Source organism: Tachysurus fulvidraco, chromosome 6, assembly GCF_022655615.1.
Source record: "Tachysurus fulvidraco isolate hzauxx_2018 chromosome 6, HZAU_PFXX_2.0, whole genome shotgun sequence".
In the NCBI taxonomy this organism is placed as follows: domain Eukaryota; kingdom Metazoa; phylum Chordata; class Actinopteri; order Siluriformes; family Bagridae; genus Tachysurus; species Tachysurus fulvidraco.
The window spans coordinates 17,910,627-17,927,907 of record NC_062523.1 but is presented as its reverse complement, the minus strand read 5'-3'; the positions used below and the strand labels follow the sequence as shown (position 1 = coordinate 17,927,907).

The 17,281-nt window shown below is 37.0% G+C and overlaps 1 protein-coding gene and 1 long non-coding RNA gene across 2 annotated transcripts; one reads left to right on the top strand and one right to left on the bottom strand.

The window, feature by feature from the left end:
• Positions 1-1,320: 1,320 nt before the first annotated feature.
• On the bottom strand, positions 1,321-9,688 carry si:dkey-192g7.3. Its single transcript, XM_027164657.2, has 6 exons — positions 9,501-9,688; positions 6,954-6,994; positions 4,158-4,481; positions 4,016-4,069; positions 3,720-3,826; positions 1,321-3,389 (listed from the first exon to the last, which is right to left on the bottom strand). The coding sequence occupies exons 1-6, from the start codon at positions 9,536-9,538 to the stop codon at positions 3,339-3,341; spliced, it is 615 nt and encodes a 204-aa protein (XP_027020458.1). The 5' UTR covers positions 9,539-9,688; the 3' UTR covers positions 1,321-3,338.
• Positions 9,689-9,900: 212 nt separating this feature from the next.
• Positions 9,901-11,837, top strand: LOC113654478. Its single transcript, XR_003443394.2, has 3 exons — positions 9,901-10,172; positions 10,545-10,559; positions 10,705-11,837. It is a non-coding gene; the product is annotated as an uncharacterized LOC113654478 (long non-coding RNA).
• The last annotated feature ends 5,444 nt before the right edge of the window (positions 11,838-17,281 follow it).

The window sequence follows — 17,281 nt, the reverse complement described above, 5'->3', positions numbered from 1 at the left end:
TGGCACTCCATCCAGGGTGTATCCTGCCTTGATGCCCGATGACGCCTGAAATAGGCACAGGCTCCCCGTGACCTGAGAAGTTCGGATAAGCGGTAGAGAATGAATGAATGAATGAATGAATGAATGAATGAATAATAATAATAATAATAATAATAATAATAATAACTACAATTTCTATAAATGATCAAAGGTTTATCCCTCACCTATGTGTAAAATGTTATTAAACCTGCCATTAAGTCATTTAAAGTTACCTTGACCTGTTGTGTCATACTGTTCAAGATAGTGATGATTTATAAGCTGTTATAGACGTCAAAAGAGACTATGATTGTACACTTATGATTATTTGGGTTGTACAATATCCATAAGAACTGTAAACTAATATGATACACATGATCTGCTTGTGTTTGCAATGTGCAGTTTATTAGAGGTACATAATATACTGACCTTTCACTTTAATCAACATTTAAAAATCACTATGATTTTATTTTAATGTATCACTTTGGTCAGTGTGGCATGACTATAAGATGTTGTAGAGAAGGGGACTTTCCAAAACCACTTAATGAATGGAACAATAATATATGGTGTTTTCCCCTAAAGTTAGAAAGTTGAAGACTGTGGAATTTTCTCACACACACACACACACACACACACACACACACACACACACACACACACACAAACAAAAACAAAAAACCACACGCGGCAGGGACTTTTCCATGTATGAGGCGTAGGTTGTACATCCCTTCCTGTTTCGCCAGGTAAAATGCTCCTGAATATATAACACTTCCTTCTAACCTTTACACCATGTCTAAATGTCCAGTCACATAAACCATTTTGTTTATTTAAGCATTCAAGTTTATTTAAGCATTCAAGTCTAGATAATAATCCATTGACACAGAAGCAATAAATAAAAGAAAAACACTGAATCTGATTCACAAAGCAAGTCCAATTCTTATTTCTATCCCTGTTTTGTCAGTTAAAATCAGTGAATAAATTTGTTAAACAAAAGGCTTTACTTGATTTTGTATAGGGAAAGAGATCCTTAATCTGTCACTGCAATATTCTCAGGAAATGGCTAAGAATGCAACAGTCAGCTTTCATTTACAATTTATATTCATACTACATAGAATGCAGACAAGCAGAAAGAGCAGCAAGGAGGAAGGTACATTGCTGTCATTTTTTGCACAACAGCCTTGTTCTACAACTTTAAAGCCAGGCTGTAATTTAAAAAAAAAAAAAACACACAGTGTACATGCTGATATACTCAGAGATATGGTTTTTGAATACTTTTGTAAATACCAATTAATACAAACACACATGTATAGAAAAGTTCTGTAAAGTTTATTGGCACTCATAAAAACACAATTCAATTTAGTGCTGCGTTTGTATTAAATACAAGAAAGAAAAATATCCCATAGGGAGTATTACAATAAAAACACACCAGAAGAAAACAAGCCCAGGTGTAGACTTAATTACAGAAGTAATGCCAGTAACGCAGTTATCTATCAACGCCACACAGGCTGCAAATAAATGATAGCTTCCAATACTTTCCACTAAAAAATGTGGCCAGCGAATCCTCTGCACATTAAGTACCTCCCTTAGAGTTCACAGACAGGAGATAACAAACCACTGACCTTTGAATCTAGGCCTATAAAACATAATACAAAAGGTGGTACAGAGGTCCAGGGTGGAGCATTGATTAGACAAGTAACTTGTTTTCTCAGTTGCGTATATCAGTCTATTATTTGCCTAGCTTTTTTTTTTTGTGAAGGGAATTTTTATGACGTAAAATAAAAAGCTAAATATCACATTAAGTACTGGAAAATAGTTTCCTTTCTCACCTTAAACCTTATCATTTCTGTTGTTAACAATGATATGTGACTTTCCAGTTCTGGGCTTTCTGCCAAAAAAAAGTCAAGCTTCCTTAGATTTCAAAGCACTTAATAGTGGGGGAAATATATCAACAATAAGTGCTGTGAAGACTTTCATACGAAAACAACAAGTGAAAAATCACGTGTACTGATTGGGCTGATCCCAATGCTCATTCCAAAGTAATCAAAAGATTCTCAGCAAGCTTCTGCTGTGAATTTTTTGCAAGAGGGATAGAAATGTGCCCCATCAGACAACATGTTGCACACAGTGCAAGTGCCTTCAACATGCACCTACTGCACCTTTTGGGGAAACTCAATGTGATCTGTTACCTGGTATATGCTCATAGTTTATAGTCTTTTCATCTTTTTCTAGGCTTCAGACATTCTTTTATCTCCAAAGGGAAAACATTGGATTAACATTAGTCTTCACGTCACAGTGATAATCTTGTTCCTATCAGAGAAAACATACGAGTAGTAACTTTACAGTTTTATGAATGTCACCATGTCAGGTGCAGATTTGGAGAAAGATCGCAGAGCTTAGCATGCTATTCACAACGCTGTTCATAGGATATAATATGGTACTGGTCTAGAAAATATGTTAAACCCAATTGAATACTGATTAGTAAATTCCATAGCCAATTCCCATCCACTAGATGGCATTTCCTGTTAATATTACAGCTACCAACAAAAGATGATGAAAGCTAGCATGTGCTACCTCTAAGCCACATGAGGATAGAGTTCCCTGCCCTCTTCCACATACCTGCATCATCACAATCTGAATGCACAAACCCTGGACAGATGGGAGAACTCTTTCCTTTTGCACCACTCAGGAGCCTACCAGCTTTGTTTTAATTTGGATTCTGACTCATTGTTAAGTAACTTTGGATGTAGATATCTGCCACTTAAATGCATGTAAGAGTAAATGTAAAACTGTTGAAATAAACACACATGTATACACAACAAGAGCGCTTTTCACACCGTGCTTAGTCCCAGGTTATCATCATTCTAAACGATTCTGTTAACCTCAGGTACAAGAATGTGTCACGCTTGTAATTTTGAAGAGGGGTCTAGCAGCACTTTTTTTGAAACCCTGCTCTGAAGCATTGAGATGCCAAACCAGACGCTTATAAACATGTTATTGAAACTGGTGGCATGCTATATTTTTTCCAATCATGGTTAGTAACAGTGAAAATAAGCAAGTGATAAATGTTTAACCAGAGTTTAGGCATATAAATTGTGAAATGTCAGAGTATGAATATGCAGGATTAATTTTTAACCCTTTAAAGTATGAGCAATATGAAGCATTAAAAAAAACAAAACAAATGAGAGCATTTATATTTACCCGGTGATTAGAATGACCCTGGGTTAACTGTTAAGTGTGAAAAGCCCTAAGGAAAATATTACAGTGTTCAACAAAAGTAAAGTGATGTCAATTATTGCCTCATCCAAAATGCATCATGTTACTGCTCACACAGGAGTGTGGTCCAACAGTTTTGCTTGTGGATCTTGGATCACCACCTGTAACATCAGAAAAAAATGTTTACTAATCATTATTAAACAGTTATTACTGTATAAGTAATGTCTATAGTTAACTTGAATTTTTCTTGATTGAGTACTTAGTTTTGAGAAACCAGAACAAGGTTAACATCCTTGATCAGTTTAATCCAAGCAGTGTTATTTATTGACCAACTGAATAAACTTTAAAACAGTAGTAGGCAACTGTGCAGTTGTGATTCAAAACTCAGCAGTTTTTCCATGCGAAAACAATTTTCTGATACAATTCATGTTTTAGATACTTTAGTCTTTAAGATTAGCACCATACTATAGAAGAAAGTGAATATTTTGTACCATTCTTGGTCTTCTCTGCCTTCGGATAAGGAGTGCCACGATCAGTACGGTCAGGATTACCAGGATCACTGACAAGGGAACACCAACTTTAAAGCCTGTGTGAGGTTCTGATAAAAACAAAACAAGCAGCTCATAATTCTGACTGTCTAGTTGGATCGTGCTTGGGGACATGATGAAAAAAAGACAAAATCGGAGTAAGCAATATGTCCATATTTCAAAATAGATTAAATAAGACACTCATTAGAAAGAAATCAAAATTAACAGCACAAAAACCATACTTCTGATACTACACTCACCTGAAGTAGACGGGCCAGAATAAATTATTGCGGGCTTAGGTGTCAAATCAGCATCTAAACAGTGACAACAATGTCAATTATTTTGCATTTCTACATAATAGCATCCAGTGAAATTCAAAGACATCAAAGCTTAAAAGCTTACCCATCACATTCAATTCAACTTCATAGCTGTGCTGTAGAGTATCTTTCCCTTCAAAAACATAACATGTAAATATCTTCTCATCATTCCTGGAGGCATTACGGAGGAATAGTGAGCAATTTCCTTTGGTATTCAACAGGAAGAGTTGGGTCCTGTACACATAGGATTTATGTAGTGGATCGTCATCCGTACAACAATGGTTCACAACTATCTCCTCACCAATCTGCCATACGAGCTTATTAGTATCTTCAGAGCAAGGGCATGGCAAGATCACACTCTGTCCGACAGAAACATTCAGAATCTGGTTTGGCTCTGTTGCTCTGCTGTCTGCAACATGAAGAGATTAACAGATTTAATACCTATACTTTATATGAGAGACATGACAGATTATACAGACTGGTAATGCCAGAATATGATAACTATACTGTATCTTGTTTATTATGCAGGATAAATCAATCCTGAAGAAATTATAGAAAGGAAGATGGAAATTGGTAATACATGTTCACTCCTAACAACTCCCAAAGATCATCCTGATGTGATTAATGCTTTTCATCAGACTTTTAGGGGTTAAGGGTTTATTGTGCTGAATTTAGCTGATTTATGGCATGTGCACTAGCTTTGGTAGCCTTCCAGTTGATCCATAATTGCACAGTATTAGAATTAGTAGTGTTAGTATTATGATTGTTGTTTGTTATTTTTCTCTCTCTTCTAACTTCTAATCACTTCCTGAAAATTCCTGAGTATTTAGTAAATGATATTAAGTTGGAACTGTTAGGACAAGATCTGAAATACAAGCAAATAAAACTGCTTCCAGGCTGGAACACAATCACTGTAAAGACATTAAGGCTGGCTCAGCTAACACAGAGTAGAATAACTTCATACTAAACTGACAAAAGAGGAAGGAAACCTTACCTGCCAGCCTAAAGTATGCTCACAGTTATGTCAGTTACATAATCAAGTATTGTCTGAAACTGGCCTAGTTAGAGAAAAGCACATGGAGAAGCCCTGTGAGCATTGCCGAGTGACATACAGTGGCTTAGTCGATATCAACAACTATGATTCATAATATACCTCAAAATTAATCATGAACAAGTCCATGAACAAAATAAATCTTAAGGAAAGGCTTTCACAGTCCTCATACCTGAATATAATAATAATAAAAATCTGACAGTTATTAATTAATTCACATTAAGACATGAATTAATTCACTAAGAGGAACACCTGTACATTTACGCAGTTATGCAATCAGCCGATCATGTGATAGCAGCACAATGCAGAAAATCATGTAGCTACAGGTCAAGAGCTTCGGTTAATGAAACTCGCTGGGAGTTTAACCTTGGCATTTTTGTAGGTACTACGTGTGCTGGTTTGAGCAAGTGGGACTTTCACAAAAAACAGTTTACACAAAAAGGTGTGAAAATCAAAAACATTCTGTCAGCAGGGGTTGTGCTTGCTAAAACACTGTTGATAAGAGAGCTCAAAGGAGAATTACCAGACAACTCTGAGCTGACAAGAATATAGTAACTCAATCACTCTTTACAACAGCATTGAGCAAAAAAGCATCTCAGAACACAACACATCAAATGCTAAGATGGATGAGCTTTATAACAGGGGAAGACTACATCAGGTTCCACTCGCTTCTGCCAAGAACAAGAAACTAAGGCTAACAAAGACAGAGACTTAACCAAACTGGACAGTTAAAATCTGGGGGGGAAAAAAGATCAGTTCATTCCTTTGGGAGAGTCTATGCCCATGATAGCATAGTGCATTGTGTATGTGACTGGCTGATAACATTGCTGCGTAAATGTGCAGATGTACAGGCATCGCTCACAAGTGCAAGGTAGCTATTAATATAATTAAATTCATTATTAATTAAGAGATTGTGGATGTACCCGGTGCCAGAATAGAAAGACTACTACTAAGGCTAAAAGAAACATTAAATTTTTTAGGGAATTGTAATGACCAAATTACTGTACTTAGACTTAGTTTTTATATATCCAGAATAAAACAACCTTAGAGCATCTAACCTTTAAATCACTTTCAAAAAATGTAATTAAATATTAAATAGAAAGGACAAGACTTGGAAGACAAAATAAAAACAGACAGAACTGGTACACAGGCTGAGATTCAGGATGCCAAAGCTAGCAAGGTGTAGAATTACTTAATACCAACATGATAAGAGAGAAAGGAAACCTTTCCAGGAAATACACAAACCAGTTACATAAGTAAGTATTGTCTGAAGAAATAAAGATACTAAGCTCTAGAGCTATAACCACTAGGTTTGCTTACATATGAAAAAAAAATATCGACTTACTAATATTCTTTGGGGTCAAGCTTAGTTCTTATTTCACTACAAGAATCTTGGTTTCCAATGTCTACTTCCCTTTTTTCTTTTTTAACAATGACTAGTTCATAAGGTTTGTGTCAGTTAACATACACTCCCTTGTCCCACATTTATTCAAACCCTTGTAGCTGATTCACTACAAAACTATCTGAGATTACTTGTCATTACAAACAATCTTTAATTATGGTATATTGGGCAACACCCAGTATAACTGTGTTTAAAAAAAAAAAAAAAGGACTTTCACTCAGTAGAAAGTGAGATAAATGCATACATGGCCTTACTCATACTAAAAAATATTTTGTTTGGGAAAGATTAACAATATTGCCTCACATTGGCTATTCTCTTGAGTAATGTTATTGTTATTTAGAGTTGCATGAGCCTCTACTGTTGTATGGATTTCAGTTCCCTGTCAGAATAACCAGTATGATTTCTGAAACTAGACAATATTGGCTTACCCATGCATGACACAGCCAAGAGCCACACCAAAATAGCAAACCTAAAAGAGAAAGACCAGATAAGCTGTAAGAGATGCACATCCGGCCTACATCAACTGCAATCAGTATTTTAGTTACATGAAAACATTGTGATTGTAAAAAAAAATCTTTACATATTTATAAAGAACCGTACTCATCTACTCGCTGCCAATCTTTGTTATTTTGCTAAAAAAAGGTTTGTATAATACACCTTAATTATAAGAAGATTAATCTTAAACTACTATTAAATGTACAGGCTTGTAGCCTAATATTAACTGAAAAACAAGAGTCACATATCAGCCTATAGATCAAGCAAATAAGGGCATCAGAAATCTGTTGTGAATCACAAGAGAGTTAGTGATCCACATGACTTTTCCCTTTCTGTTAGACAGCAATGCTGTAGAGGTTTTTTTTTTAATGTTGCAAACTTCCGATTTGCGCAATCTCTGATTTCTCTAATCCAAGACTGCATCAACAAGCACCCACTGCATAAATGCAACAGAGTTTGCTGTGCCATGAATGTGTGTGGGTTTCATCTTGCGTTGTGTTTTGTCTTGCTTTAGAAATTGACAGTGAAGAGTGCTGGGGATCTATTTGTATTTTTAATCATATTTGATAGATTCGGTTCACTGTAATATTTCAGTCATCACTATTGGAAAGCTGTTGTGCTCCTTTACACCTGACCTTAAACATTGCTGTTTTTGAGCTTCATTTAATAATATATAATTAATTGTTTATTATAGCAGTGTGTTATGATAGACTACTTTTTTTATATGGTCCAGAAAATATATTTTCAAAACGAAAGCCTTTAGTCGATGAATAAACTCCTGTAACACATTCTTATTGTTTCAACAATAGTTGAGACATCACAAAATCATGTCTGACCTGAAAGAAAATTCCAGTTTCAGGATATTTTTTCTACCATACAATTTGTTCCTGTTTGCTATACCTGCTGTTAAAGAAGTCAAACCTGTAGTGATGAGGAATTTAGAGGAAAGTTTAAAGCAAAATAAATTAATAAATCAATCATACTAAAGTTCTACATTTTTCTTTGGTTCAACCCAAAGGATATCAAGCATCAAGACACGTCTGTTCTGTGTTGCAACACTGGGGCTGTGAGGTCATTTGGCTTTCTTTAGTTAACAGGAAATGATTAGTGTTAAACAATTCAAATCATGTTTCTGTTAAGAAAAAAATGTATACACAACAAAACTAATCTGACCTCAGTCGCTATCGCTCACACTCTCTCTCCCACACACACTCTCCCACACACACACACACACGCGCACTCTCGCACTCTCCCACACACACACACACTCTCGCACTCTCCCACACACACACACACACACACACTCTCGCACTCTCCCACACACACACACTCTCGCACTCTCCCACACACACACTCTCGCACTCTCCCACACACACACTCTCGCACTCTCCCACACACACACTCTCGCACTCTCCCACACACACACTCTCGCACTCTCCCACACACACACACACTCTCCATCACACACAACTTAACCGCATTCCAGCTGTGCAAGTCAAGCAAATCAACCCAGCATAATATCCCCAGTTATGTAGTGCCATCTAATCATATTCATCTGTGTCATCTCAGTGACCCTGTGCCCTATGTACATTCTACTATCCCACATGGTATTTATTGCTCTGAATATGAGCAATAACCTTTCAGCCTGCAGATCCTCCACACACAGGATATTTTTTTGGTTTGTTTGTTTTTCATACATTTCTGTGTAAAGTATAGATGCCGATTTATCCAAAAATCCCACAAGATCAACAGCTTCTGAAATACTCACAGTTAAGGAGAAAGATCACTAATTTTCCCCCATTTTTTTGACGTTTGATGTGAACAGTAACTGAAGCTCTTGACCTGTATCTGTGTGATGTTATGCACTGTGCTCCTACCACATGTTTGGTTAATGACATTACTAATTAGCATTAGCACAGGTGTTCCTATTAAAGTGACAGGTGAAGCCATGTCCTCCTGTAAAGAAGGAAAACAGAAACAATATTCGACTGACTCTCTGCTCTGCAACATCACGGTTTGTTTATTTGATCTGAAGGATAAAACAAAGCCTGATTATTTGTACCAATGTTCCTTTGAGCCTTTGATGCAATGGATGGAGCCAAGTTAGTCGTTTCAGTTCCTATTTTTAATTAGCTTATATATAAAACTACCCAAATGTCTACTATTATACAACTTTAAGCCACTTCTGACTTGTCCAACTTTCGATTTCGACGCCATGGATGTTGAACAGAATCACCTCTCTTTTTCACACTGTACATTTAGACTAAGTGCAGTTTTTGCTGTTCGATTCATATTACTCCGAGTCAGTAGCCTTGAGTCGTCTCATATTGGTTCATATGATTCTTTTAAGACAAGAAACCTTTTAAATAAGTGAATAACTTCACTGAAAAGATTTGCGCAGCGAAATACATGAAACAAACCGAACAACCACATACAGTAGCAATAGAACCAGTAGCAAAGAAATCATGCATGAGACAAACCTTGACATTTTTAAGCAGTGTTCAGCTTCTGTTCTCATCCGCCCTCTGACTGAGTCGTGAGCACGAGCGTGTGCCGTGTGGCTCTCCCTCTTCTACCGATGCCGCATGCGCAGTCTCTCTTTGCTCACGCGCCCTTTCCCATTGGTTGCTTATCTCTGCTCTTCTAAATGCAACGTGAGTTTCGATTTAGAAAATTCTACTAAAAAATGATTAAATAAAAATGTAAACGTTTAAAAGGCTAACATAAAATGGCTTATTATGTTTAGGTACGCTGAACGCCTTTATTAGGAACACACGGACACCTGAATTAACTAATTATCCAATCAACCAATCACGTTGCAGCAGCGCAATATATGACGCCATGTAGATGTAGATATAGATTTGTGGAAGATACATAATTGTAGCTTAACGGATTTGTTTTTTGTTTTGTTTTTCTACACCATTCTGTGTCAGCTCTACAGTCTGTGCTGCAGAATATACTGTCCCAAGTATAAATAATTAGTTTGAATTCAACAGCCCAACTGGCCACCAACACTAACAACCAAGCTGTGGTCAAAGTCACTGAGATCACATTTTCTCCTGATCTGATCTAATGCACTTCTGATGCCAGCACATGGTTTTGGATAACTGCATAGATGAGTAGTTCAGGTTGAAAGGTCCACAAGGTGGCTGGTGAGTGTGAATTAGTATATAGATTGATCAAATGTTTTAAACGACAGCAGTAATTACATATTTGTCTGTGCAATAAGACTTAGTAGTCACAGACATGCAACTTTTGTAATTACCTGTAATTACCTCCTGCATTAATTACTCAGACAACATTGTCTGATCTTTACCCAAGTCATAATAGACAGATAAACACACACACACACACACACACACACACACACACACACACACACACACACACACACACAAAATGGTGCTTCTTCTGATTTAATGAACACATTGATGAATTATACACAGTTCAGTTTAAAAGAAATTTGATCCTAAGTATTTAATAACTGGTAGAAGCTCCTAAGTAACCTCATCTGCCTTTCATAGGTGCTGTTCAGGCAAGTGAGTGAGAGAAACCTTCATCTAAATTTTAAAGTCTGGGTTTGTCTATTTACATAATACATGATAAAGTTGATTAACATGTATTAATGCAATTTATATGTTTTAACTGTTAACAGTTTTAACACTTTTAACTGTTTTCTCTCAGTGCAAGCTATCCAGGAACCGGATAAGCAAATCAGCTACAAACTATAATGCTTTATGCACCATGAAAGTGTCCTTTTTCTGAATCGTCACAAAGAACATCTAGGAGTGCTTCTGTAAGCATGATAAAGCAATGAGTGTCTATATGATGTTCTTCCATTGATACCTCTCTTGTTGTGTTTTTGTTTGTTTTTCTGATCATTTATAGTGCATACGTTCTCAAGATTATTTTTGCTGATTTTTTTTTTTTACTGTTAATCCTTTTTTTTTTTTTTTAAACTGCTTGAAAATTCCAGCTTTAGTAACAGAATTTTTAAAGGGTACTTCAAGTAACCTGAGTCAAACTGATTTTATAAGAAGTCCTTAGCACAGTAGAGTTTCCTCATTATAGCCTAGAGGAATATTCAGTTCATTATTATTTTACAAAAAGGGTCAGTTAATATTTAGTTCATTCAGTATTTTACAAAAAGGCTCAATTAATATGATGCATCAAACCTATGATATCTAAAGGATTATGTCTTAACTGCAACATACAGTCTAACACTATGTTTAGATCTAATGTTAATGATTATCAAAGTTTTAGTTGTTATGACATACATTAACAGGACTGTTATTAATTGCTATTTAAGACCAAGCATGAGATACTGAAATCATGCTCCTGTCTATGTGATATATCAGCAATTCCTCAATTTTACTTAAATGTCTCTTGGCGGGTTGTATTTCTCCAGGGCATGTCGTAAGTAGTAGCATAGTGAACTATAAGAGGTTCAGTACTCAACACTCAGATTTACCATTAGTTAGTGGGAAGCGTGTCATAATAAACAACATTTCTACATCCAAAATGAAGGTGGTAGTTGCAGTGTGGTGTCATTATTTTAGCATGCATGTTTGTTTTTTTTTATGATTTTTGGAGGTATTCTGCAACTCATTATGGCTGAGATGACTGACTGAAGCAAATGTTTGATGTGATGGGGTTTCACAAGGGGGTTTACAGTTTTGTCACTAACTTTCTCAAGGGCTTACTTGACTGTTCTGTACAAAAACAGGATGTATGGCTATATGGATGCTTGCAGTAGCATGAAAAACTAAGCATATGCAATCTTAATAGCACTTCCTCATATTAAATCAGAATGCTGAAAAGGGAACTTCATTCTTGTGTTTTCAAGATGCACCAGTGACATCTACAGGGCAAGAGCAGCAACAGTGTGCATGGTACTAATAATGGCATATCCCACAAGATTATTTAAAACTGCCTGTTTCAAGGAATAATTATATGATTTGACTGATTCAGTTTTGTATGTTGGAATATAAATCATTAAAACAGCACCATATAAATTATAGGCTGTGTATAAATGTAGCTCCTTGTAAATACTTGCCTGCCTCAGGAAAGGAATGTGTTTGTCCCACTCTGCTTCTGATAGAAATGTGCACACACTATACCAAGTCCTAGGAATTAAGGTCATTTGATAGCAATGACCTTGTTATGCTCATGTTGTGCTTTTCACACATAGACTTGAGTTAAGACTTTTGTTGAAATTGACTATATGCATTATAGAATACAGTCACATTTTATTAGAAAAAAATATTTTTGCAGTAATCTAATCAGTCCATTATTTGGCTGCAGTTAAAGTTCAACATTAAATATCAGCAGGGCATGGTTGTTGGTGTAAGGTGAGCTGGTTTGGGTATTTTATAAACTGCTGATCTGCAAATTTCACACAGAACAATCTCTACAGTTTACCGATTGTCTACTGGCTGAAACATAATGGGAGTGATCAGAGGAGAATGACAAGTTGACAGGACGTCTATAGTAACTCACCCTAGCTAGTCAGTTTGGGAGAAAGTGATTTCTTTATTTAATCTTTATCTATTCAGTTTGGAGAAATATGTCCCCATGATAGCTTTAGATTTCTTTGTTCTGAATTACATTTACATTTACCGCATTTGGCAGATGCCCTTATCCAGAGCGACGTACATAAGTGCTTAAATCTCTAACATTGAATACATTAATGCTGGTTTACTAGGTAACATTCTTAAGATACCATGAGTTTAAAACATTTGTTCAAGTGACAATGAAAAAGTGTCAAAGGTTGTATTTTTTTTTTTTAATGCAAAAGATAAGGAAAGAAGTGCTAGTTGAAGTGTTTCCTGAATAAGTAGGTCTTCAACCGCCGCTTGAAAATAGCCAGTGACTCAGCTGTCCGGACCTCTAGGGGAAGTTCATTCCACCACCTTGGTACCAGAACAGAGAAGAGTCTTGTAGTATACTTGCCTCTTACCCTGAGAGATGGTGGAACCAGTCAGAGCAGTGCTGGTAGATTGGAGGTTGCGGGGTGCAGTGCAAGGAATGATGAGGACTTTGAGGTAAGAGGGAGCTGGTCCATTTTTGGCTTTGTAGGCCAGCATCAGTGTTTTGAATCTGATGCGTGCAGCTACCGGAAGCCAGTGGAGGGATCGCAGCAGCGGGGTGGTATGCGAGAAATTTGGCAGGTTGAAAACAAGCCGGGCAGCTGCATTTTGGATCGTTTGGAATTTCAGCCACAAAAATATTATTGAGGTCAGGCCATGATGTTGGGTGAGGCAGCCTAGTGTGTATCAGCCTTCAATCTCATAGCAAAGGTGTTCATAGGGGCTGAGGGTTCTGTGCAGGCCACTCAAGGTCTTCCACTCCAACTTTGGTATGCCACATTTTCATGGACCTCACTTTGTGCACAGGAGCAATGTCAAACTGTAAAATTTTTGGGCTTGAGTAGAGGGAAATTTTAATGCTACAGTATAGAAAGACATCCTATACAGTTGTGCTTCCACTGGTCAGGTGTATTCAAACTTTTGGCCATATGTATTATACATATTTATTATGCATTTATAAATATAAACCTAAAGGTCACTATAACAGAGCTTTAGAAGTCCTCCTAAAAATGGGAAAACCTACCAAAATTTTAACCATCTCTGAAATACTTCCATCAGTAAGTGCTTCATGGTAGAAGGGCTTTTTCTTTGAAAAAAAAAAAGAAGAAGAAAAGAAGTGAGCGGTGAGTGGCCTATGGCAAGCACATATAGGTTTCTGAGAGCAAGAGGGCGAAGATTCTCTGGTCTGATGAAAAAAAGCTTCCCTGCTCCAAATTCTATGAATGGATGAACAAAAACAGGTACTGCTAATCAACTGGTAATATACTTTCTATAGTAAAGCATTTCAGTGGCATATATGCTATCGGGGTGCTTGTCTGTAATAATAAGTACAAAGGGATGGCTTAATACAGTTTAGGAAGATTGACTGCTGCATACTGTACAATATCAAATTGGGGTGAATATTCACCTTTCAGCATGACAATAACCAAAAGCATTTAACCAAGACAATGCTGCAGTGTATTTCAGGACAACTCTCTGAATGTTCTTAGGCCACCTAGCAAAAGCTAATCTCTTACCTTTGAAACTCTTTAGTACTGGGCTATTAAGTTTATTTTGATGTGTTTTGCAAAGCACAACCACTTGCACCAATTTCACTCTGTAGCCTTCTGTGGGATATGAACATGGGTCCCTGTTGTATGAGTCCACTGTCCTAATCATTACACCAGGAAAGCACCTATTAGAACTAGGCTATTAAGTTTAATTTTGACAAATGTTTATTGCTCTGTGGCTTATACAGTAAATAGTTTTGTCACTATTATGGCAAAAGAGTTTTGCATAGAAGACCACTTGCACCGATTTCACTCTGTAGACTTCTGTGGCGTTTGAATGGGTTAATGTGATCAGAATCCATTATCCTAACCATTACACCAGGGAAGCACCTATTAGTCCTGGGCTATTAAGTTTATTTTGACCTGTGGTTATTGCTCTGTGGCACAAAGATTAAAATTATTATAGATTGTGTACAGTAGAGTGGTCTTGTTGGTCCCTACTAGGCCAAAAGAATCTTTCTTAGGAGATCTCTTCCATTGTTTTCATGCTGTAGCATTCTGTGGGATTTGAACTTGGGGCACTCTGGTCAGAGTCTATTCTTCTTACTATTAAAACAGGAAAGCACCTATTTGAATGAGGCTATTAAATTTAGCAGATGGTCGGATTAGCCTGCTTGTCTGCTCCCTGGGCTTGGCTTCGGATTGTCACTGATTAACTAGGCCTGTTCTTAATCTATGTGCTATGCTGCAAGACCTGAGAGCAGCACCTTCGTGGGATAGACACCATCCTGTCCTAACAGGCCAGCCTTGCCCTCAAAAGTGCTCCAATTATCTATGAAGCCCACCTTGTTTTCAGAGCACCACCTGGACATCCAGCAGTTCAGCGACCATAACCTTCTGTAAACTACATCTCCACGCCGCATTGGGATGGCGCCAGAGCATAATACTGTACAGCATCGGACATCGGGTTCGCTAATTTACACACCTCTACAAATTTGTTTTGACCCATGTTAATTGCTCTGTGACTTATAGATTAAAATCATTATAGATTGTGTACTGTAGAGTGGTCTTGTTCGGGAACCTACTAGGCCAAAAGCATATTTCATGGGAGACCTCTTCTACTGTTTTCACTCTGTAGCCTTCAAACCTGGGTCCCTATGGTCAGAGTCCATGGGCCTAACCATTATACCAGGAAAGCACCAACTTAAATTGGGCTATGAAATTTATGTGGACCTATGTTTATTGCTCTTTGGCTTAAAGATTATAAAGATTTTTTTATCTATATGATAATCTTTAATTTTTGTATTATAGAGTGGTCTTATTCTGTCACTATTAGGCCAAAAGAATCTTTCATGGGAGACCTCTTCCACTGTTTTTACTCTGTAGGCTTCTGTGGGGTTTGAACTTGGGTCCCTGTTGTTAGTCCATTGTCCTAACCATTACAACAGGAAAGCATCTACAGTATTAGTACAGGGCTATTAAGTTTATTAAAATTATTACAGTTAAATAGATTGTGTACTGTAGTGTGGGCTTTTTCTGTCACAACTAGCTGAAAATTTCCTTGCATGAAAGACTTCTTGCATAATCTGACTCTGTAGCCTTCTGTGGGATTTAAACTTGACTCCTGGTATCAAAATCAGAGTTTAAACACATAGTACATCTGTGGAAAGACCGCCACATCTTGTGGTTTCTGGAGATGGAAATATCAACAAAAGATAGATGGAAGAAAAAATAGCAGCTTGTTGGTGCTTGTTGGTAACCTTCTAATGAACAACCCAGAGCCTTAACCACTTGATCCGACAGCCATAACAGCACCTTCACAGGCTCACATTCACTTCGCTACCTCAGCTGATGGGTTCACAGACACTCCAAATCCAACTATGCCAGGGAAAATGGGAGAAACTTCCCAAATCCATGTATGCAAAGACTGTAGAAATTGTACAAAAATTTCATTTTTGGATTCTTGCATGCAGCCTTCCTGTGTGCTATTTACGTGTCATGCATATTTACAGTGCAGAGTTTCAATTGACATCGGGGGATGCTGACTGGCTATTGTGTGTTTGGTTGCACACCCAGAAACATTGTGATGAATGTGATATTTCATTCCTAGGTTTGGTCAATTGTTTTTTTGTGTGTAATATTGTTACACTATTAAATAACAAATTTTTTTCCCGGTTTTGCAGGTGAATGTTTATAAAACTTTTTTCTTCTATGATAACACTCTTGCATGGGACAGCTTTATAATATCAGCACAAGGGATCGGATTTGCCCTAACATGCTGAGTTCAAATCCTGACAAAAACCCCAGCCACCACATGCTCTCAGGGTGAGAGGGATGGCATATTCTGTATTCCCGATCAGTCACAGTGACACTAGGTAATTGTGGGTTCATGAGCATAGCCTTCATGCTGCCCAGATGATAGATGTTATGTGATAAAGGCTGTGTGGTAAGAAGAGCTGCATGGTGGGTAAGAATCCAAAGATCCTCCCCAGGTCTTATATAATTCAGGACAACCTAAGATATGATGCGATTACACAAATGTACTGTTGGTGTGCACTGACTTCTGTAAATTATTATGAGACTTGTATTTCCCTCAGTGAGTGCAAATGATTCGGGTTTAGTGTTGTGGTAATTGTGGTAATTGTCCACCGTGGTTAAGAATCAAAAGATCCTCACACCCAAAAATAAAAATAAAACATAATATTGTGACATGTACAAATATAAAGTGGCAGGCTTTATACCAACTGTAGAGCCTAACTATACCATGTTTTGCCTTTAGGTGATATAAACTACAATAAAATATTATCAATCTGTCATTCTGCGATTAATTTTGTCTTTAAGGACTAATAAAATGAAACATGATATAAGCCAATAATACTTATTATTTTTGAATACGAATTTGCAAGATGGCTGCCTAACATATCCTGGGGTGATGTGCTGGGCAACATTTGCACATTTTACACAAAGTGTTAATGTATTATTTATATTTAAGTGCTTCACACTTAAGCCCATTTGATGTTGCTGAATACAGACAAGTGAACATGTTTTAAAAATGCTTGGTTATAACCATATAGGCTTATAAATTATGACTCAAAATTCCCATTACTAATCAAAGTAAAGAAGAGATTCTAGCCATTTTGTAATCAAGGCAAAGTTCTAGCCTCTCTCTTTCTCTCTCTCTTC

Coding starts and splice junctions, on each gene's coding strand:
- si:dkey-192g7.3 (XM_027164657.2), bottom strand. CDS start 9,538: ATGAGAACAGAAGCTGAACACTGCTTAAAAATGTCAAG. Junction 4,482..6,953: donor CTTGGCTGTGTCATGCATGG/GTAAGCCAATAT, acceptor TTCATGTTGCAG/ACAGCAGAGCAACAGAGCCA. Junction 3,827..4,015: donor TTCTGGCCCGTCTACTTCAG/GTGAGTGTAGTA, acceptor TGTTTTTATCAG/AACCTCACACAGGCTTTAAA.